The following is a 24,726-nucleotide window of genomic DNA, read 5'->3' on the forward strand; positions in this document are numbered from 1 at the left end:
CAGTTACTTTGACGCTTCACTGTATAATGGAGTGTCCTAACTTTCGTTTTGTTCTTCTCTTTTGATTTCATGTTATTTACAAAACTCAACACATGTTCAACATCTGCGTTAGAATGTGGGAGTGACAGCACATGTAAGGCGATACATGCCAGTTCATGGAAAGGATTTTCTCCTCTGGAGTCTCTATGACGGTAAACTTCTACCGAAAATGTAACACAGTCATTCACATAATGCCACCGTACATTGCATAAATTATCCCACTGCAAGTCTACAGCTGTTAGTATGTCCTTATAGTCTGTAAGCAGTTTTGCTGCTTCAATTACAGATAGTTTAACAGGTCTGTGACATCCGTCAGTCAAAATAGGACCATTTCCTGCAAAACTTCTGTGTTCTCGGGAAGACGCTGATGTAGCTGAATGAATTTAAGACACATTTGACGTATATCCTAGACATCTACGTTTCAAATTCATAACCGATGTTTGTCCCGTATAAAATCTAATCTTTTGCTTGGAAGCATAATTCTCGTACAATGAGACTCAATAAGCAGCAGTATATAATCCGGAAGTTTTGTGGAATGTTGATTTTCACTTTCAGAGTGTTTGTTTACCGTCTGAACTTGCTTTAGTATCTGCCTGAAAAAAACATAAAATGCATAATTACTACAGTCTGCATACACCTGGTATAAAACCTCTGCGGTACAACAATGCTCACTACTACAGTAAAATGAGTTTTCAGCTCAAACCATTATTGAAGTATTCTGTTCACTGCTATAGAAATGGACAGCCAACGAGTAAAACTGACATTCACAACTTTCAAAGGTAGTTTTCCTTCACTAATTGCTTCAAAAATGCTTCAAATGGCTCTGAGCACTATGGGACTTAACATCTAAGGTCACCAGTCCCCTAGAACTTAGAACTACTAAAACCTAACTAACCTAATGACATCACACACATCCATGCCCGAGGCAGGATTCGAGCCTGCGACCGTAACAGGTCGTTCGGTTCCAGACTGAAGCGCCTAGAACCGCTCGGCCACACCGGCCGCTAATTGCTTCATACAGTTGCTTGTATGCGACTTGCCCACCTGACTAATGGGAGAACCAGTTGTATGTTTCTCTGTTTATAAAATCTAAGTTTCTAGGAGGGTATTCTGCAGTAGCATGGGAAACTGCTAGCTGTAGCGAATGACACTAGCATATAATTAGCTGCAAGTGAGGTAATTCAGTTTTCAGCTTGGCGTACGCACCATTGTTGATACCAGTCATCACCGATGCATTGTCAGTCCCAACACCTATTAATTCCGCATAATATAAACCTCTGTCCTTTATACAAGTCTTTATGGCTGAGGTCAGACCATCAGCAGTGCATCAGCAGTTGTATTACCTGCAAGTAGATTGCAACAACGCATTTCTTTGTTTCTCATTAGTACCCGATGGCTGTACCCAATAATTTTGTAACTGAACAATCGTTACTTACATCAATCAGTAGGCTGTAACCCCTATCACCAATATCTTTTGGCAACTGTTCATCAAACAATGGCCCTATGACACTGCAAACGATAGCACGGCATTTTTTTCTGAGTATCTTTATTTCACTGGCACCCCTGCTATATGAAAAACACGATCTACAGAATTCGCACATGTGGTTAGTTACTCTGAAAGAACAGTGCTTTGCAGTGAATAACGGAATTTGTGCTTCCACTCGTTTTGTTTCAATGTTCACTGGTTTGAATGATAACAATTGATACGGATCATGTATAGGTGCTTCCCTTTTTTAACTCGTTAGCGTTCATATGTTTCGTTAAATCACTTAATTTAGCAGATAACTGCACTTAAGTCCATTCTGCGTAACCAATTTTTATAGCTTACGCTTTTAGCCACTCTGCTAGAAATCTTTGCAGATACTGCGTCTTACCCATTTCAATGAATTTAAGTGAAAATGACTATCACTGACAAGCTTCTTAATAGCGTGATCGAGGACTGAATTGATTTTGTTATTGTTACTTCGACACCACAGTAAGCACTAGGGTGTGGAATCCCAGGGGAAATTTGGGATATCGCACAACTATATATAGAAATACCGGTATATGGGAAACATTTACGCGATGATTTTAATCAATATTTACTCTGCGGTGTATCAGTAACACTGATATTTTATGGCTGCTAACGAGGAATGACAAAAGTTACATCTAATCATTGCGACAATTGTCTCACATTTCATGTCAAACTGAAACTTACAGTTTACTGCCATTCTTTAAGAAAACTCCAGATTAGTAGCTAAAACACTTTTAAAATCTTCATAAATGTGACCTACCGCAAAACTAAAAATCTTGTCGCGAGATTGAATTAAAAAAGGACAGATCTAGCGGCAGAATCACTAAGTTGGTCACCCTGGTCGTGGCACACTCATAGCCTGAGTTACTACTTCAGTTATTATGTATCTTCTACTCTTCCAAATTCCGAAAGTTTTCCTGCGTGCGTAACTGGATTAGCATCCCTGCGCGGAGAAAGCTCCAACCACAGCCCAACTCCTGTTTTGAGAATGACTTTCTACCTTTCCTACAGACTTTCGCTATATTAAATCTTCCATTTGGCTTAAAACTGTGCACCCTCTCCTGCAGTCTAATTCACGCTAAAAAATCACTTTTCTGTTAGGGGTGGCAGGGAGCAAGGTATGCGAGAGCTCTCCTTCAGGGCTGCAAACGGTAGTAGAGAAACTCCCAACATTTGAAACTTTGAGTTGGTCCGCCAACGTATTCAAGATTTTGTTAAACGCGTCGGCCACGAAATGCGAAGTTCCAGGATCGAGTCTCCCTGTGGTCCATTCTGTTTCACTGCTGCGGCTTTTCGCTGGAGATTGACAGACTCACTCTACACCATTATAATTCATTTAGAATGTCAGCTGTGTTAATGTGTTTCATTACCCTTAGACTGAAGCTGTGAGTGGTTTGATTCTCCTCTACTTCAGCAACCACAATGAAAAATTCATATCGGTCGTGTATCTTGCCCCTCACAGCAGAGCTTCTCGCTCACAGCAAGCCATTTGCCGAACGTTTGATGATCTTATCTTGGAGCCTGTAGAACTCAATTCATTTTTACAAGCCTGTCGAGATAACCAGTTACACACACACACGCACAAGCACACAGACAGAGAGAGAGAGAGAGAGGGAGAGAGTGGGGGGAGAGGAATATGGACGTCGCGCTATCGAAACGAGTGTCTGCTTATCTTATGTGCTCATCCTGCTCCGTTGCGAGGTTCCGTAAGTGTTGTGGCGCAATAGAGGCATAGTAGATCCAGTAAGTCATATGTGCTTCTGTTTGATATACAACAGTGACAAGGTCACAAGGGAGCTTGTGTTTTCTACCGTCTCTTAACGAAAGAAGTGCTGACCACGATGTGTGGGTGTAAAAATATACAAAAAGCTTTTACTACTAATTAATGAAGTTAGATTAATTTTAGAAGTTTAAATTGATACGTTGCCGGCAATCCAGTGTCGTTCTAGTAAATGACAGACTTACTTCCAGAAACACCAATATCGTCGCTTATCGACGAAATATTGTGGGGATCTTCCTTCGTCTAACTATGTCCTTTACTTTTTGCTGTAGAAAAAATTTTCAAGGAAACAAGAAACGTAGTCACCTAATTTCTCCTTTAAATTCACACTTAAAAGCTGCCTTGATGACTATCAATGCTGCAGTGACATCGAGTACAGGGACATTTTTGTTCTTTGCGCACGCTAACGCTTTCACTTGACTTGCCAAATCAGTGTTTCCAGTAGATGTAAACCGAGCTAGTACTAGGTTCGCCGTACCTAGGTGGAGACTCGTCGGATACTGAGATGGGGATGTAGAAATGAAGTAAAAAATTTATTAATATAATTACTCGTTATTTAGAACGCAAATACATGGAACTTGTTGCGACAGAAGTAGTTGGTACACCATATTTCTCGGAAGATTTCACCTTTCCCAGCACAACTTTTTTCCCTTTTACGTATTTATAAAACTCCATGCAAGTCAACTCAAGTCAGCTTGTAGTTAAACTGGAATTGTAAGACTGATTCCACAGCCTCTGGCATCAGTCGATTTCTTTCATCAGTCCACTGGGTCGACATCAGCGAAAATACTCTTTCTACAGTAGCGTTGTGTGCGGGAATAGAAAACATATTCATAATTTCAGTAGTTTACATTTGCGTTCAGGATTTTTGGTTTCTTTAAGAAAGTAAATCCAACTTTCTTTCCGGGAGTGTTTAGAAAAAAAAATTGGTTCAAATGGCTCTGCGCACTATGGGACTTAACATCTTAGGTCATGAGTCCACTAGAACTTAGTACTAGTTAAACCTAACTAACCTAAGGACATCACACACATCCGTGCCCGAGGCAGGATTCGAACCTGCGACCGTAGCAATCCCGCGGTTCGGAACAGCAGCGCCGAGAACCGCACGGCCACCGCGGCCGGCGGAGTGTTTAGATTTACATTCTTCAGAGTCATGCTTAGTCTCTAAAAAGCTCTTACGATATATATGTTCCTGAAAACAACTGTCGCCTGAAATCTTTACACCATTTCTAGTCAGGGATATAATAGTGTTTTCAATCATCACCCAATCTTGGGTTTCAGATAGCGCCGTCCAATCGAATACTTGATATTTATTAAAAGAAATAGCCCATTTCTCTAAGTAATCAAATGCTGTGGTATAGAAAGTCATAGTCTCTTCCTTAAGTTTCAAAATCAAATTAATTATTTCTTGGTTAGGATTTTCATTCTTTAACTAGTTCAAATTCAACTTGGTTTGCATGCCAATAAAACTGGCTGTCTTCGTTTCACTGAAACAGCTTTGAGTATCGATTAATATATTTCTTATTTTAATGATCGAGACTTTATTCATCTCCACGCTTTTTATATTCTTTTTTTGTTTTTTTTACAAACAGCCAAGTTTGACTGCAGAAACATGAAGTGAATTCCACTGATCGGACTATTGAAAATATCTGAAAGTATTTTAGGCGGTCGGTCTTCGGCATCAAAAAATTGTTTCATTGAAATCCGAAGTTAAAGATTTCTCTCAACTGCGGGCGTTAATGACAGCCGTCTTGGTTTTGAGTGGGGTAGAAAAGCCTGATGATTGACATCCACGTACAAGCCAAACACTCTTAGCTTCTCTGTCCTTACGTGTATTACTTCTTAAGTAATAGAACCCAGTACGTTGTCCTCGATGGTGAGTGTTCATCGGAGGTGAGGGTATCATCTGGAGTGCCCCAGGGAATTGTGGTAGGTCCGCTGTTCTTTTCTATCTACATAAATGATCTCTTGGATAGGGTGGATAGCAATGTGCGGCTGTTTGCTGATGATGCTGTGGTGTACGGGAAGGTGTCGTCTTTGAATGACTGTAGGAGGACAGAAGATGACTTGGACAGGATTTGTAATTGTGTAAAGAATGGCAGCTAACTCTAAATATAGATAAATGTAAATTAATGCAGATGAATAGGAAAAAGAATCCCGTAATGTTTGAATACTGGATTAGTAGTGTAGCGCTTGACACAGTCACGTCGATTAAATATTTGGGCGTAACACTGCAGAGCGATATGAAGTGGGACAAGCATGTAATGGCAGTTGTGGGGAAGGCGGATAGTCGTCTTCGGTTCATTGGTAGAATTCTGGGAAGATGTGGTTCATCTGTAAAGGAGACCGCTTATAAAACACTAAGACGACCTATCCTTGAGTACTGCTGGAGCGTTTGGGATCCGTATCAGGTCGGATTGAGGGAGGACATAGAAGCAATTCAGAGGCGGGCTGCTATATTTGTTACTGGTAGATTTGATCATCACGCGAGTGTTAAGGAAATGCTGCAGGAACTCGGGTTGGAGTGTCTGGACGAAAGGAGGCGTTCTTTTCGTGAATCGCTACTGAGGAAATTTAGAGAACCAGCATTTGAGGCTGACTGCAGTACAATTTTACTGCCGCCAACTTATACTTCGCGGAAAGACCACAAAGATAAGAGAGATTAGGGCTCGTACAGAGGCATATAGGCAGTCATTTTTCCCTCGTTCTGTTTGGGAGTGGAACAGGGAGAGAAGATGCTAGTTGTGGTACGAGGTACCCTCCGCCACGCACCGTATGGTGGATTGCGGAGTATGTATGTAGATGTAGCTGTAGATGTTGAAAAATAATCAAATATTTACACAACCATTATTTCGGTGTAGACTCCAGCAACGCTTGATACAGAGTTGTGGAGAATACGGGCAGGGCATCCAGTTTCTTCTACACTTTTAACTCCTTCTTCTTTAATTTGGCGAGAAACTTCCGCTGGCTGCGTCGATAAAGCCCTCCGAAGTAGATATCAGTATTTCCTCCACAAAAAGCGATTAATTTATGTAATGGAATTTACAATTATCTTAAAATGTCTAGTCAAAACTTTACAGTTGTCTCCGACATTACGTTATCCAGTGATTCGAACTTCAACAGCGTCTGCTGGATTCCGTTAGTTTCAGTGGAGTACCGAACAAGAAAGGAAACATGTTTTCAGCCTTGTGGTTCAATGCGTAAATGTCTATGCCGTGAAATAAAACTTCTTGCAATTATTTTATGCATTTGGACGGAGTGTGGTGCGAGAATGTGTATGTAGCCTGTTTATATGTTTGTATGTTGGCAGCGCTACAGACTGTATTAATATTGTTGACAGCGCTCTGCGCCCTCGGTAAGAGACTCGTTGCACGGACTAGCAAATTAGCAGTTAGCGAGTGGACGGCTTGGACATGTGTCCTTCGTGGAGACTCACTGTTGGTGGGGCATGCATTGTAAAATGAGGATGGATGTAGTTGGTAATGTTTGGGTAGTGGAATTATTGACGACCATATAATTTTTGGAACTGGATGTTACATAAATAAGGTAAAATCTTTCTTTTGATAACTATATGCCTCCTAGTAGTTAGAGCTTACAACAGTTAGAATCCTTTTATTTAGCTGGCTGTAGTTGCTGCTTGCTGTAATTGCTGTAGTTCGTGTTATGAAGATTTTCTGTGGGATAAGTACAGGTTATTTTTAGGATTTCTTCCAGTTCAGAGCCATTCTTTTGTGTTAATTATTTGAAGCCATGTTGTCTTGTATAGCAGTCAGATTGCATTGGGCTTGTATATTGTGGGTAATAAATGAATAGGTCAAGTTTGAGTTTTCTTTGTCAGGGAGCCGGCCGAAGTGGCCGTGCGGTTAAAGGCGCTGCAGTCTGGAACCGCAAGACCGCTACGGTCGCAGGTTCGAATCCTGCCTCGGGCATGGATGTTTGTGATGTTCTTAGGTTAGTTAGGTTTAACTAGTTCTAAGTTCTAGGGGACTAATGACCTCGGCAGTTGAGTCCCATAGTGCTCAGAGCCATTTGAACCATTTTTTGTCAGGGAAAATTCTGTAGGTCGGTGTTTGAACTGATAAAAATAAGCAAACACTAAGAAGTTTCAAATGTTATGTTTTTAACAATTGCTGTAGCTTTGGTCCTGGCTGTAGACTATTTGGGGCGACTTTGGAGTCAGGATACATTGCGGCATACAGTTTTACGGTACTGTCAAGAGAACTGAAGGATTGATGATGCTTGACAATTTTAGAAGCTGTTGTCAGTTCTGCAGCAGCAATGAGCACTTGTTCGTGAGTACCTTGTTTAGTGATGGATGTAGAAATAGGCTTTGAAGTCGATGCTACCGTAAAATCAAAATGGCTCTGAGCACTATGTGACTTAACATCTGAGGTTATCAGTCCCCTAGAACTTAGAAGTACTTAAATCTAACTAACCTAACGACATCACACACATCTATGCCGGAGGCAGGACTCGAACCTGCGACCGTAGCAGTCGCACGGTTCCGGACTGAAGCGCCTAGAACCGCTCGGCCACCGCGGCCGGCTGCTACCGCGAATCTACACTCCTGGAAATGGAAAAAAGAACACATTGACACCGGTGTGTCAGACCCACCATACTTGCTCCGGACACTGCGAGAGGGCTGTACAAGCAATGATCACACGCACGGCACAGCGGACACACCAGGAACCGCGGTGTTGGCCGTCGAATGGCGCTAGCTGCGCAGTATTTGTGCACCGCCGCCGTCAGTGTCAGCCAGTTTGCCGTGGCATACGGAGCTCCATCGCAGTCTTTAACACTGGTAGCATGCCGCGACAGCGTGGACGTGAACCGTATGTGCAGTTGACGGACTTTGAGCGAGGGCGTATAGTGGGCATGCGGGAGGCCGGGTGGACGTACCGCCGAATTGCTCAACACGTGGGGCGTGAGGTCTCCACAGTACATCGATGTTGTCGCCAGTGGTCGGCGGAAGGTGCACGTGCCCGTCGACCTGGGACCGGACCGCAGCGACGCACGGATGCACGCCAAGACCGTAGGATCCTACGCAGTGCCGTAGGGGACCGCACCGCCACTTCCCAGCAAATTAGGGACACTGTTGCTCCTGGGGTATCGGCGAGGACCATTCGCAACCGTCTCCATGAAGCTGGGCTACGGTCCCGCACACCGTTAGGTCGTCTTCCGCTCACGCCCCAACATCGTGCAGCCCGCCTCCAGTGGTGTCGCGACAGGCGTGAATGGAGGGACGAATGGAGACGTGTCGTCTTCAGCGATGAGAGTCGCTTCTGCCTTGGTGCCAATGATGGTCGTATGCGTGTTTGGCGCCGTGCAGGTGAGCGCCACAATCAGGACTGCATACGACCGAGGCACACAGGGCCAACACCCGGCATCATGGTGTGGGGAGCGATCTCCTACACCGGCCGTACACCACTGGTGATCGTCGAGGGGACACTGAATAGTGCACGGTACATCCAAACCGTCATCGAACCCATCGTTCTACCATTCCTAGACCGGCAAGGGAACTTGCTGTTCCAACAGGACAATGCACGTCCGCATGTATCCCGTGCCACCCAACGTGCTCTAGAAGGTGTAAGTCAACTACCCTGGCCAGCAAGATCTCCGGATCTGTCCCCCATTGAGCATGTTTGGGACTGGATGAAGCGTCGTCTCACGCGGTCTGCACGTCCAGCACGAACGCTGGTCCAACTGAGGCGCCAGGTGGAAATGGCATGGCAAGCCGTTCCACAGGACTACATCCAGCATCTCTACGATCGTCTCCATGGGAGAATAGCAGCCTGCATTGCTGCGAAAGGTGGATATACACTGTACTAGTGCCGACATTGTGCATGCTCTGTTGCCTGTGTCTATTTGCCTGTGGTTCTGTCAGTGTGATAATGTGATGTATCTGACCCCAGGAATGTGTCAATAAAGTTTCCCCTTCCTGGGACAATGAATTCACGGTGTTCTTATTTCAATTTCCAGGAGTGTATTTGTATGATTCCTCGTAGAAATGTGATGCCTCACATTTGCTTTACTTCCGTGAGTTGCTGAGGTGAAACATTTACAAATCACACACAGTACGTCCTGATACGTACGTTCTTGCTTCAGAGCAAACCGTTCATCGAACAGTGTTGAACATGGAGCTCTGCAGCTGACCACCCTTACGTATTCACATGTTGACCCAACGACATCGTCAGTTACTATTGCAGTGGACACGGGACCGCCGTAATTCGACCGTGGATCAATGGAAACGTGTCGGCTCTTCGGATGTGTCACAGTTGTGCTACACTAGGTGGATGGTAGTCTCCACAAACGCCGTCATCGAGGTGAACGACAGCTCGAAACGTACAGCGCGCCACGGACGCAGGCTGGTGGGAGCAGTATAATGCTATGGGAGACATTCTCTTGCACTTGCATGGGACCTATGGTAATAATCGAAGATACGCTGACAGTTGCGAACCAGTTGCATCCGTTCATGCCTGATAGCTTCCCTGACGGCGATGTCATCTTTCAGCAGTATCAGGGGCATTATAGTGAACTTAACGTCTATGCCTTGGCGACCAAATTCACCTGATACCAATTCTATGGAACACATCTCGGTTGCTAACGGGCGCCATCATTGCGTTCGCATATCAGGGGCCCTTTATTTATGCGAATTACATGACCTGTGCGTAGACATCAAATGCCACATACCTCCACAAATATACCAAAAACCTGTAGTAGCCCTGATACGCAGAATCAGTGATGTATTTCTTTCCAAAGACGGACAACCAAGCTATTAAGCAGGTGGTCATAATGTTTTCGCTCACCAGTGTAAATAAAATATTGTTCATTGTTGTCACAACTTTTCAACTTTAAAAGTGTTGTTTAGAAATACATAAAATATATTAAGTTACTTTCACAATTGACTTAGGCTACAGTTTAAATAAGGCAGATTCAAATTAAAAGCATTGTCTAAAAATTAACAACTAGCGACCAACGTGTTATAAGATAAATTCATACGTCAGTATGTAGATCGTCGGCATATAGGCATAACTATGATGTGCAGGGTGACAATTACTGAACTATATGAATAAAATCGTCGTTAAACGGTTTGCATAAGAACGTTGAAATTGCACGGTTGGTTGCGGGGCATGATGGGACTCAGTGTGCGCATGCGCACGCACCTTGTCGTCGGTCATTTGCATGTGAAAATGTCATGGTACAGCGTGCCTGAGTGTATAGCGCTTGTGAAGACCTACTGTGCGATCTCAAAGAAAGTTTGCGACCGAGTTCAAGCTGAAGACAACAATCAAGAATTTGACAACAATCAAGAATTTGATTCGCAAGTTTGAGAGAACGGGTAGTTTTCGTAATGACAGTGTCGGAAATGTCGATCGTTCAAAGAGGATGAAAACGCCTGATAACATCGAGAGGACACGCGTTGTGTTTCAAACCAGCCCCAGGATATCGATCAGACTAACTGCAGAACTGATGGAATCAACTGGGAAACACAGTGACAAGTTGTTATTGAAGACCTGCATCTCTTTCATGCAAAATTCTAACCCATCATACATTAAGTCCCAAGGCCATGGAACTGTGGTTGTGTTTCGTCAGCAATAATGTCCAAAGAACTGACGAACTGGACTTTGATGTGAATATGGTTTGGTTTAGCGACGAAGTCCACTTTCATTTGGATGGGTTCGTCAATAAGCAAAATTGCCACATTTGGGGTACTGCGAATCCGCATTTCGCGACCGTGAAGTCTCTTCACCCTCAATGGGCGATTGTGTGGTGTGCAGTGTCCAGTCACGGAATAATCGGTGCGATATTTTTTGATGGCACGGTGACTACCGAACAGTGCGTGAAAGTTTTGGAAGATGATTTCATCTCCATTATCCAAAGTGATAAGTGACCCTGATTTCGACAAGATGTGGTTCGTGCAAGACGGAGCTGACCCCATCGAAGCAGGATAGTGTTTGATGTCCTGGAGGAGCATTTTGGGGACCGCATTCTGGCTATGGGGTAACCAGAGGCCACTGGCGTGGTATCGATTGGCCGTCGCATTCTCCGGATCTGAGCACATGCGACTTCTTTTTGTGGGGCTGGTGTACAGCAAAACCCCAAAACCATTGCTGAGCTGAAAACAGCCATTCAAGAGGTTATCGACAGCGTCGATGTTCCGGCACTTCAGAGGTTCATGCAGTATTTCGCTATTCCCATCATCGCCAGTGATGGCAGGCATATTGGACAACTCATACCTAAATCCGAATATCTGTAGTGACGTCTACATGTTGAATAAAGTGTGTGTACGCCGTAGTTCGTAACTAGTTTACGTTTTTTTTATATAATTCAATAATTGTCACCCTGTATTTTTTAAAAATGAGTTATACGAGTAGGTTAAATCAGCGGAATTAAATGTGGGATTTTAGTGTCCGTAAAGGGTCTGTATGAAGTGGTTGCTTTAATCACGAAATACAGGATATCCATTGTTATATAGGACGGTTGCTAATCCTAGTGATCATTTCAATTTAGGTTTTTAATAGTATTTAAGAAAATGATTCTTCCAAATTCCCCGAATTCATGGCGGAATAGTTCACGGGTGACCGGCCGGATGTCAGTGTCCAACGGACGTAATATTTCGGCAAACGATCACGTTGCCATCATCAGCTGTGTTGATCGATTGATTACCTGCTGGCTCAGGCAGGTCTTGTTTCTCCTACCTCCTCTCCTCCCCTCTTCCCTAACCAATACCTCTTCCTAACACCCCCTCCCTCCCTCCTCCTCGTCTTTCTCCTCCTCTCGCTGACACGTCGCTCCTTCCGAAGTCAGTTCTTTGTGGGATATGCCCTTCTTCTTAATCACGGTAAGTTCTTGCTCCCAGGATGTAGCCACTATCACGTCTAATATATGTATATATTAACATTTGCAAATGATCTGCTAGCCCCGGGCTCCCGTCATCCGAGTTCGTCCTTGATACTACCCGGCAGCGTCCGTGTTTCAGCTGGTGGGCAGGAGGCAATCTTCACTTGCTGTTTCGGAAGAAATTTTCCTATTTTACCGGTTAATGTACCACGAAATGGAATAAACACAATAGCCAAATCCTCTTGAGGTTCCCCTACTGTTTCCGCCTGTTGTACAATCGGTGTAGGATGGAGGGCTCTCCGAATTCGCACTGTCGAAACACCGTCTTCTTCAGATTCTTGGTTCATACTAATTGCCAGAGAAGGTATGAATCATATATGCTGATGTTTTGAGCACTGCGTTTTCTACGCCACGTGGTATCAGCTGCCGGCGTTTTAAGTACATATCGGTTTGCGTCTTACGGTAAACACTGTCAATCAACGTGCAGTCTGCTATGGTTTCACCAGGACATCCATAAAGAGGAACACTGAATCTGCTTCGATTTCCAAGGATAAAATTGATGTTCTGGTGTACAGTGATGAGATGTACGAGGAAGTTATTCAACTTTTCTCTTCCATGTGTCCATGACGAAGAAGTTCTCGACGTATGGTAAAAACCGATAGGTTTCCTTTGGACTAATTACCAGGCTTCCTCTTCGAAATGTTCATAATACATTTTAGCGACAGCTGGTGAAAGTAAACCCCTCGTGGTTACTGCTTCCTCCTGCTCGTTGTAAGCATCGTCGAAAAGAAAGTATATCATATTTACGAATTAACTTCAGGGGGAGGAGGAGCAAGAGCGCTGACGCCGTCAGCGTATGTCCCAAGGCGCAAACCTCGGACGGAGCTACGTGTTGGCGAGTGAAGGTGAGAAGGAGATGTTGGACGCTCACCCACAGTGGGTGCGGACGGCACACCAAATGAAAGATCGGAGGAACGAGGGTAGCTCTGCGCCAGCCCCTAGTCAATCACTTCGTCAGCACATCTAATGGCGACATGGTAGCTTGCCGAAATATTGTACCTGTTGGATACTGACACATAGTAATTTTTGTAATTCTATAACTCCAGATAAAACTTAAGACATTTGCATCTGTTAGAAAATTTTGGGTTGAAATCATGTTCCAGATTTTTTTGAAGCACCCAAATATAATCACGAGCAAATGAGACATAGTTTTATGTGGTGCTGTTCTTACACAGATGTCCAAAAGAACAGACACCATTTTGATCCTGCAGCCACTATGAATGAAGACACAAAGGACTTATGACATTAGCTGCCAGCTGGCATTGATTTATATCAATGAAGAAAGTAGAAAATTTGTGCTGGACCAGAACTCGAACCTGGGTCTCCTGCTTACTGGGCAGATGCACTGACCACTGCGCCATCTGGACACGTCGTCATCATAATCTGCACGTCTGCTCTAGCACACCTCTCTTCAGAGCCAAATTCTCAACTTTTCTGAAAGAACGGACACCACGCATATAATTACGGCGAGGACGACCAATGATCCTTTCTGTGTGGACGCATACTACGCTCAAACTTTTACGAGAATCGGCGAAATACCTTGGATAATGACAATGGGCAAGGGAATAAGTTGAGAATTTTGATCTGACGGGAGACACGATATGGTAGTCTGTGTAGCTGTGGTGACCACTGTGTCTGGATTGTGTGGTGGTCAGCCCATCTGCGAAGTTAGTAGGAGACCCGGGTTCGAATCCCAGTCGGGTACTAATTTTCAACTTTACCCATTGATAAAAATAATGACCTTTGTGTTTTGATGTATCAGTTCCTTCGAACACAATATCATTATTTTCTCCGTGATCAGAGGCTCACGTATCGTCACCACTTATCTGCATGAAATGTGGAAATAGGCGTAAGCAAGTAAAAAGAATAATTAAGTTTAATTTCATTGCGCAGGCAGAGTCAGTTGACATAAGAGTTTTCTGAGCGACGTGATGTGAAAAACTATACTGGAGGAACCAACGTTTCGGTCGCGGTTATACTGACTTTCTTCTGGGTCAGTAGGCCTGTGTAACCAGTATAGTTTCGTACGTTATGACACAGTACGGTTCTCAAAACTCTTTTATGTCTAAGTTTAACCTGTTAACTCCTGACTAATATAACGACCAAATTTTATTTAATTTGTGTCGTGCCTCAGCCAGTAACACGGCAGGGGTAAATATAGACTTCAGACATATACTCCTGACAAAAACCTTCCTGTTTTCGAGTCGAATTGTTCAACATTACGACATTTCGGCAAACCAGTCGTCATCTTCGACAGCCGGCGAGAAATGCAAGACCTTTCGTGTCAGGATTGCAGATATTATCGCTATCAGTGTGACTGAGCGCTGGTAATGTCTACAATAAGGCAGGAATCCTTATGTCCGTGGGGTGCTAATTAGATCAGTGGGATATTTGTGAAGCGGTGGAATGCTATATTTTCGTGCTGAATTGAACGTTTCCAATTGACTAAATGCGTTTTAAAAAGGCATATATGGTTTGCAAACCAGGTTCCCATCGTTACAGACGCATTTACTTTCCTTCGTGGTCTTGGGAAAGCAGTGTTCATTAGTTCTTCATCAGTGTTGTCAACAGAAAAAAGTACAGGCACTAATTTAAACAAAAAGAAAACACTCACCTGATCCGAAACATCGACTCTGAACTTTAACATGGAGCATAAAACTTAAGTTGACTCCTTATAATTAACAAGGCACGAAGAGTGCGCATTTGCCTCACTTTGATGTACTACGCAAAGGATACACAATAACTGTTTTCATATCGAAACTGGGTTGCGGAGAAAAGAAGGTAACCAAATAAGTGAACAACGGATTTGGCTGCCTAGTACGAGAAATGTAGTAAACAAATAGACTAAAATATATAGCGCTAGCCAGGTGATAAATCTCGGTAAATTAATTCCAGGAACAGTTCGTCGGCCGGCCGGTGTGGCCGAGCGGTTCTAGGCGCTTCAGACTGGAGCCGCGCAACCGCTACGGTCGCAGGTTCGAATGCTGCCTCGGGCATGGATGTGTGTGATGTCCTTAGGTTAGTTAGGTTTAAGTAGTTCTAAGTTCTAGGGGACTGATGACCTCAGATGTTAAGTCCCATAGTGCTCAGAGCCATTTGAACCATTTTTGAACAGTTCATCGAAACTGCCAGATATTCTATAATTGTGCGTTTTATGGTAATACGTTACTGTCACTACAGCACATTTAAAAACATTAGCAAGCATCGGTAAAAGAAAACTCCAAACAGGATAAAGAAAATAAAGTGGAAGTGAGATGCGTTGAAGTATCATCTTACAGTCGTAAGAGACTGTACAGACGTGGCTTCTATCGTAATATTCATGCCTACTTTCTTCACCTGCGCCGTTGTCGTTGTTCAGTGCTAGTCTTATTGTTACAAATAATACCCGCCTGGGACAACATATCTACAGTTAAGGCCCTAAGAAGACGGTAAGTTTCAAAGTACGGTTTACTATCACTGACGATCAGAATAGCGTAATGAGTGGAGTCGCTGAATTGCGACCTCGCTGGTGATGTGGTGCCTCTTCGTGTGTCACTGGGTCCAATTTTCTTTCTTTTCCTTTTTTTTTACTAATATATTCTGATACTTATTAGTTTAATAGAAGAGTATTATGTAATATTCGATGTTATGGAAATATAAGTGCGCTTTTTCTGAGGAATGAGTTTGTTTGATTTGCTTTATCAACATTGCACTACTTGCAGTAAGATATTTTGCACTTTCTTTCATGTCTTGTATTTCGCATGTAAAGATTCTGCTGCCGAATAGGAACAGTGATTAAGTAAGAATTGCGTTGGGATTTTACTAAAAAGTGAGAATGATGAAATACTTTTTATCTTATGTGGAGAACTCTTGTAAGTCTGTGTCTCACTATTTTCAATGGGAGCCGCGTTAGTACTTTCCTTTCGCCTTATGACATGTTCATGGATGCAAAAGTTCTTATTTATGTATACAACGTACAAAACAACATGACAGCATATGGACAAGGTAGGAAATTTGCGTTTTTGTAGAGCTAACGTAGGAATTCTACGTCCCTTCATTTTGTAAAGTGTGATTTGCAAGTCAGACACAGCCGACCGCTGCTGCCAGAGCGCGCTGCTATCACGTGTACCACGCTGAGGCACACGTACCGCATGCACAAGTCGCATAGTTTCAGAGCATTCAGCAGCACGTTTAACTCGGCACGCTCAACATTGACATTCGAAGGTACTGTCTGTGTACCTACGGGTTTAAGCGAAGTTCGCTATATGTCGGCACAGGATTCCATTCCATCTTTTTGCAACCAACGGTATTAATGCAGAACAACGGTCTCCGCACCATTCATGAAGTAAGCCCCCCCCCACCAAGCCTTTCTCTCTCAAACACACACACATACACACACACACACACACACACACACACACACACACACATATATATATATATATATATATATATATATATATATATATATATATATATATATTTCACTCACTCACTCTTTACTGGTAGACAACGCAGAGGATTGCCACTGCCGCTAACACACTCGAGTATAGCGTCCTGCTAGCTTTGAATGTGTTTGCGTCGTCTGTGTAAGGGCAAGTCATAAAGCAATAGGACGTTATTACGAGGTGCATTCAAGTTCTAAGGCCTCAGATTTTTTTTCTAATTAACTACTCACCCGAAATCGATGAAACTGGCGTTACTTCTCGACGTAATCGCCCTGCAGACGTACACATTTTTCACAACGCTGACGCCATGATTCCATGGCAGCGGCGAAGGCTTCTTTAGGAGTCTGTTTTGACCACTGGAAAATCGTTGAGGCAATAGCAGCACGGCTGGTGAATGTGCCGCCACGGAGAGTGTCTTTCATTGTTGGAAAAAGCCAAAAGTCCCTAGGAGCCAGGTCAGGTGAGTAGGGAGCATGAGGAATCACTTAAAAGTTGTTATCACGAAGAAACTGTTGCGTAACGTTAGCTCGATGTGCGGGTGCGTTGTCTTGGTGAAACAGCACACGCGCAGCGCTTCCCGGACGTTTTTGTTGCAGTGCAGGAAGGAATTTGTTCTTCAAAACATTTTCGTAGGATGCACCTATTACCGTAGTGCCGTTTGGAACGCTATGGGTAAGGATTACGCCCTCGCTGTCCCAGAACATGGACACCATCATTTTTTCAGCACTGGCGGTTACCCGAAATTTTTTTGGTGGCAGTGAATCTGTGTGCTTCCATTGAGCTGACTGGCGCTTTGTTTCTGGATTGAAAAATGGCATCCACGTCTCATCCATTGTCACAACCGACGAAAAGAAAGTCCCATTCATGCTGTCGTTGCGCGTCAACATTGCTTGGCAACATGCCACACGGGCAGCCATGTGGTCGTCCGTCAGCATTCGTGGCACCCACCTGGATGACACTTTTCGCATTTTCAGGTCGTCATGCAGGATTGTGTGCACAGAACCCACAGAAATGCCAACTCTGGAGGTGATCTGTTCAACAGTCATTCGGCGATCCCCCAAAACAATTCTCTCCACTTTCTCGATCATGTCGTCAGACCGGCTTGTGCGAGCCCGAGGTTGTTTCGGTTTGTTGTCACACGATGTTCTGCCGTCATTAAACTGTCGCACCCACGATCGCACTTTCGACACATCCATAACTCCATCACCACATGTCTCCTTCAATTGTCGATGAATTTCAATTGGTTTCACACCACGCAAATTCAGAAAACGAATGATTGCACGCTGTTCAAGTAAGGAAAACGTCGCCATTTTAAGTATTTAAAACAATTCTAATTCTCGCCGATGGTGGTAAAATTCCATCTGCCGTACGGTGCTGCCATCTCTGGGACGTATTGACAATGAACGGCGGCCGCAGTGGTCTCGTGGTTCTAGGCGCGCAGTCCGGAACCGTGCGACTGCTACGGTCGCAGGTTCGAATCCTGCCTCGGGCATGGATGTGTGTGATGTCCTTAGGCTAGTTAGGTTTAAGTAGTTCTAAGTTCTAGGGGACTTATGACCACAGCAGTTGAGTCCCATAGTGCTCAGAGCCATTTGAACCATTTGACAATGAACGCGGCCTCATTTTAAAACAATGTGCATGTTTCTATCTCTTTCCAGTCCGGAGAAAAAAAATCGGAGGCCTTAGAACTTGAATGCACCTCGTACAACTCTAATGGACAACAAAGTTTTGAGTTGCTGGATCAACAGTAGGTATTTAACAAGAAAGCGCAAAGGTAACAATAATGATGTTGGCTGTATGGGGAGGCTACCGAACCCGGCCTTCAATGATCACACAATCAGGAGCACTTGAATCGTTGTATATCGTCGGGAAATATAATCTTCCCTATGCAACTGGCACAGGAGAAGAGTCCTGAGGGCAGGAACGAGAGAGTAAGGCGCAATGTATGGAGTGGAAGCACTTGTCTCTAGTCAATATACGTAGTCAAAAATACAAACGCCCACTTTGAAAGAATGCGGGTGATCCTTTTCGATGTCATGGTCCCTACATTGAAGTGCTTCAGTAGAAAAGCAAAAAGTTCTCGCTATGGTGAGTTTTTTGCAAGGCGATTGAAAACAAAAATGTTCAAATGTGTGTGAAATATTATGGGACTTAACTGCTATGGTCATCAGTCCCTATGCTTACGCACTACTTAACCTTAAGTATCCTAAGGACAAACACACACACACACACCCATGCCCGATGGAGGACTCGAACCTCCGCCGGGACCAGCCGCACAGTCCATGTATGCAGCGCCTAAGACCGCTAGGCTAATCCCGCGCGGAAAGGCGATTGAAGCCTGTCCTAAGACAAACCCCGTGATTCTCTCTCAAATACGGCTGCCCCGTGACAAAAAAGCTCTCATGTGACTTAAACTGATCGTGTTGGAACATCCAGTACGCATCACAGACTTAATGTTATGATATTTTCAATTTTTGGGACTTCTTAAAGAATATTTGTGTGGTGAAGCTTGCAGATGACAAGATTTCCGTCTGTATGCATACTCTGCAAGTCACCATAAGGTGCATGGCAGAGGATCCCTTGTCTCACTGCTAGTTATTCCATTTCCTGTTCTACTCGCAAATGAAGAGAGGGAGAAACGATTGTCTTTGTATTTCCGTGCGAGTCTTGATATCTCTTCTCCATCCTTCACGGTTCTTACTCGAGATGTATGTTGGTGGCACTAGAATCACCGTACACAATGTCAACAGTGTTTCTCGAAACGAACGTCGTCTTCCACCAGGGACCCTCATTTCAATTTAAGGGTCATTTCCGTAATAGTACTCGCTTGTTGATCAAATCTACCGGCAACGAATGTAGGAACACGCATCTGAATTCTGACACATTGTCGTCCTTCAAACCGGTCTTGCACGAACCCAAAACACTAAGCAGTACCCAAGAATGTGTCACATGTGTATTCTGTCGCAGCCTTCTTTATAGAAGAGCTACACTTTACTGGAATTCTCCAGGTAATGCAGATACTGTGGAGATGGTTACGATCCACGCTTAACAGTTCATTTTTTTAGGGCATCCGGAAACTTGTGGACATAACACATCAAAAAAAGTTTTGCATCACCCTAGTTCCCAGAACTCCTGAAGACAAAAGTTGAGTGTGGATATTGTATCACAGATACAGTCCCGTTGACTGTTCAGAGATGTCACTAAACCCGCCCAAAGATGTATGCAACTATGCCTCAGCAGCGCCTATTAGACGGAAGGGGTCAGACAGCCGATGAGTTCCAGTCATTCCACCAGGAAGGAGGTAAACGGCTCGTGTTGTCTGTAGTTCAACCGTGCCTAGACGGTCAATACCGCGGTTCGATCGCGTCCGCATTGTTGCTTTGTGCCAGAAAGGGCTCTCAACGAGGGAAGTGTCCAGGCGTCTCGGAGTGAAACAAAACGATGTTGTTTGGACATGAAGGAGATACAGAGAGACAGGAACTGTCGATGACATGCCTCGCTCAGGCCGCCCAACGGTTATTACTGCAGTGGATGACAGCTACCTACGGATTATGGCTCGGAGGAACCCGGACAGCAACGCCACCGTGTTGGATAATGCTTTTCGTGCAGCCACAGGATGTCGTGTTACGACTCAAACTGTGCGCAATAGGATGCATGATACGCAACTTCACTCCAGACTTCCATGGCGAGGTCCATCTTTGCAACCACGACACCATGCAGCACGGTAGAGATGGGCCCAACAACAAGCCGAATTGACCACTCAGAATTTGCATCACGTCCTCTTCACCGATGAGTGTCGCATATGCCTTCAACCAGACAATCGTCAGAGACGTGTTTGGAGGCAATCCGGTCAGGCTGAACGCCTTAGACACACTGTCCAGCGAGTGCAGCAAGGTGGAGGTTCCCTGCTGTTTTGAGGTGGCATTTTATGGGTCCGACGTATGCCGCTGGTGGTCATGGGAGGAGCTGTAACGGCTGTACGATACGTGAATGCCTTCCTCCGACCTATAGTGCAACCATATTGGCAGCATTTTAGTGAGGAATTCGTCTTGATTGGCGACAATTCGCACCCCCATCGTGCACATCTTGTGAATGACTTCCTTCAGGATGACATCGCTCGACTAGAGTGGCCAGCATGTTCTCCAGACATGAATCCTATGGAACATGCCTGGGATAGATTGAAAAGGAGCCGGCCACTGTGGCCGAGTGGTTCTGGGCGCTTCAGTCCGAAACCGCGCAGCTGCTGCGGTCGCAGTTTCGAACCCTGCCTCGGGCGTGGATGTGTGTGATGTCCTTAGGTTAGTTAGGTTTAAGTAGTTCTAAGGTTAGGGGACTGATGAACTCAGATGTTAAGTCCCATAGTGCTTAGAGCCATTTGAACCATTTTTCGAAAAGGGCTGTTTATATGAACTTCGTGAGCCACCAACCACACTGAGGTATCTACGCCGAATCGCACTTGAGGAGTGGGATGATCTGTACCAACAGTGCTTTTATGAACTTGCGGATAGTATGCCACGACGAATACAGGCATCCATCAGTGCAAGAAGACGTGATACTCGGTGTTAGAGGTACCAGTGTGTACAACAATTTGGACCACCACCTCAGAAGGTCTCGCTGTATGGTGGTAAAACATGCAATGCGTGATTTTCATGAGCAATAAAAAGGGCGGAAATGATGTTTATGTTGATCTATGTTCCAATTTTTTGTACAGGTTCCGGAACTCTCGGAACTGAGGTGATGCTAAACTTTTTTTGATATGTGTATAAACCAAGTGTGGTAAAAGCACGTTGAGTGTATCGAAAAATACGGCATCAACCATTTCCTTAATTCCTTCGAAGAAATTAAATTAAAAAAAATGGTTCAAATGGCTCTGAGCACTATGGGACTCAACTGCTGTGGTCATCAGTCCCCTAGAACTTAGAACTACTTAAACCTAACTAACCTAAGGACATCACATACATCCATGCCCGAGGCAGGATTCGAACCTGCGACCGTAGCAGTCGTACGGTTCCTGACAGCGCGCCTAGAACCGCGAGATATTAAATTCTTGTTGTTTAGTAACTTATCCTCGTAATACGCTGGCAAGAAATGCTGGCATCTCGTTCACAGTTGCTAAAGGCGATGGCGTTGCAGTGGGGTCCTAACTCGTACTACATCAAACAAAGATTTACACTGTTTACAGCATGTCTATTAGAAAACGTTCTTCACTATTTAGTACGGAAATACTTTTTAGTGTTCCTATTCTGAGCTATCGCCAGTAGCAGATTAGATTAGATCAGGTGTACTGTCCATTCCAGTCGATCCTTAATTAGGAGGTCCGCGGGGATGTAGAACACGTCAGGAAACGAGACTACAAAACAAATATTTACAAAGAAAAACAAATGCTAATGTAACATCCACAGATCACAAGTGAAGTGGTCAGCGTGGATGTGGAATAAGTCAAAAGATTTTAAACACATTTTAATTCAAATGGATATAGACTTGTTGCATAACGTATGAATGTTCAATACATTGAGATGTATGTAATATTACCCAAGCTATTTTAGCCTTCATCACCAAACAGAAAAATAATTTAGCAACACTTATTTACAGTGGTCACATTACTACACTCATTTAATACAGAAGTCAGGTAATAAATTTTTTGTTGATCAATACACTGAGCATCATACATTATTTCTTAGGCTATTTTAGACGTCCATTATCAGAAAGAAAAAAAATTTACAACATTTAAATATAGCGATCTCATTAATGCACTGAATTTGTACATAAGTCAGATTGCACTATCTTCACATTATTTGATCTTATTAGTATCCTGTACAAAACATTTGTTTCTGCTAATAAACTCATTAATGGGGTAGGAGTTGCTCACCAATAGAGTCATGGGACTTCTCAAAGTAAGCTTTATTAGTAGGTAGACTTTTTATGGCTTTTGTCAATAACTGAAAATGTGTATTCCTGAGTAATGGAAATTTTTCTGAACCAAAGCAGGTGACTTCAGATCTTCGTGGAAATTATTATTTCTGATATTGATTCCGTGAATTGAGCTGCTGGTTTGAAAAAAGAGATTTTTGAAAGGCACTTTCCATTCAGGAATAAATATATCGGGAAGCAGTGGTTAGTATTTCTAGTTCCTAAAACGGGACACTGCAGGACGTTAAATTCAGAGCACAGACAATTCTTATTACATGTTTTTGAATTCGGAAAACTTTAGCTTGTTTTGATGAGTTACCCCAAAGAATAACCCCCTGAGACAGTATGGAACGAAAGTAAGCAAAATGTGTTAGTTTCTTTTTAATTTTTATACCACTTAGTCTGATAAAATTCACATGGGATTTCTTTAGACCCTGCAGCTCAGTTATCTCAGGATTTGCTTCTGTACTGTCACCATGAGAGAAAATATCACAATTTATTCTGTTATGGCTGTATTCAGATGCTGTGTGACGGTAAGTTTAGTTCGCCCCGCAATAAAAACTTGAAAATATTTCACAGATTCAGTGAATTGCCAGTTTGAGCCTCCGTCGGTAGTCAGTAACAGCCATATCCTAGTTTGTGTGACAGAAGTGGCAAGGAAACTTGCGAAGTTCCAAAGTTAGAAAATTTGTGCAGCCTAAAAGTCATAAGGGGCTTTCCGTTCGGGCAAAATGAAAGACGGTGCTGCAAAAGGGCTCTCTCCGCCTGCCGATTGGTTTGCCAACTGCCGTCGCAGGTGAAGGTGGAAGGGGGTAGTCGACGCAATACTGTTGGGAGAAAATTAGGCCACAGAGATTTGAAAGGAACGAATGTGTAACGGCGACTATCAATTCGTTGGTTCTTTCTGTTGCGAACAAAACGTTTTTAACTATTTACGAGTTTTTTTAAAAAAAGTATAGTGTTAACTATAAAAATTTCGTCAGTACGAAGATGGCATTCGGAACCTTCATATTGGCAAAAAGTGTACTACATGCATGGATATGTAATTGATTAGAATTTTAGCAGAACCGCACAAAATGGACAGGTGTAAAACCATCCCCATTCTGTATGCAGGGTGTGTGTCCTCAGATTCGTCAAACGCATTTTCTCTGGTGTTTCAGCAGATATTTGAAATTTGTGTTTTTGCATTGTGTAGCCGGAGTCAGTCCAAAAAAATACTGCTCATCACGTCTTTCATGCGGCACCCAATGTCGACTGAAAGCGTCGATTTATTTCCCGTTCAAATAAAATTATTTTTGAAGCGGAGTTTCACATGCCCAGTCGATAGAGAGGTCCCAGATTAATCTAGCGTGACATTTGTCTTATCGATATGTATTTACAGGAACAGTAAATCACTACGATTAACCATTACTCCAGCAGCGACAGCACAGCCCTGGCTTGCTTTGACTGCTACCGCAAGACTACTGAGTCGCTATTGGATTGCTGTTTTATTCATCGTGTTTCACTGTCCCTGAATGGGCAAGTTAAATTACGGTTCGAAAATAGTTATGTTTGTAATAGGAAACAAATCGACACTTCCTGTTCGACACAGGGCGTTGCATGAAAGACCTGACGAACGGTAATTGTGTGGGCTGACTCCAGACACACAAAGCAAAAACGAAATTGCAAATATTTGCTGAAACACCAGTGAAAATACCCTTAACAACCATTCGAGACACCCAGAATACAGATAGATTTCGTAGCGGATTTTTCATTCTGAAATCTCACTTGATTGTTGTCTGTGTGTTGCGCCTCGTATGTCCACACGCACCTGTTGGTATTCGATACTGGCAGAATCGTGAGCTAGCGACACCGCAGTTTATCGTTCCGCGATATTGCTGCTCGCTTTGGTCGGGAAGTCTCAACAGTCATGCGAATATGAAATCGATGGGTTCGGATACAGGATCTCAGACGACTAGTGCGCAAGAAGACAGACACTGCGCTCAGCCGTGCATGATCGTACACCCACGTCAGTAAACTGAGGAACGAAATGGGTTGTTTTACAGCAAGACAGGTCTACATGTATTTTCCTTTAATGCGGCAGCAGAGAGCCCAAGGACATCTTAAGGCCGATGGCTGTGCTCGATATTCGAGCCCTCTGTGATGTTATCTTCCTG

At 43.7% G+C, this 24,726-nt stretch overlaps 1 protein-coding gene across 1 annotated transcript in view; it reads right to left on the reverse strand.

The window, feature by feature from the left end:
- Positions 1-590: 590 nt before the first annotated feature.
- The window catches only part of LOC126235170 (uncharacterized), a 73,871-nt gene continuing 49,735 nt past the window's right edge, over positions 591-24,726 (reverse strand). The window contains exon 5 of the mRNA XM_049943902.1: positions 591-632. Coding sequence (XP_049799859.1) covers positions 591-632 — 42 coding nt within the window. The remainder of the gene's footprint in view (positions 633-24,726) is intronic.

Source organism: Schistocerca nitens, chromosome 2, assembly GCF_023898315.1.
Source record: "Schistocerca nitens isolate TAMUIC-IGC-003100 chromosome 2, iqSchNite1.1, whole genome shotgun sequence".
In the NCBI taxonomy this organism is placed as follows: Eukaryota; Metazoa; Arthropoda; class Insecta; order Orthoptera; family Acrididae; genus Schistocerca; species Schistocerca nitens.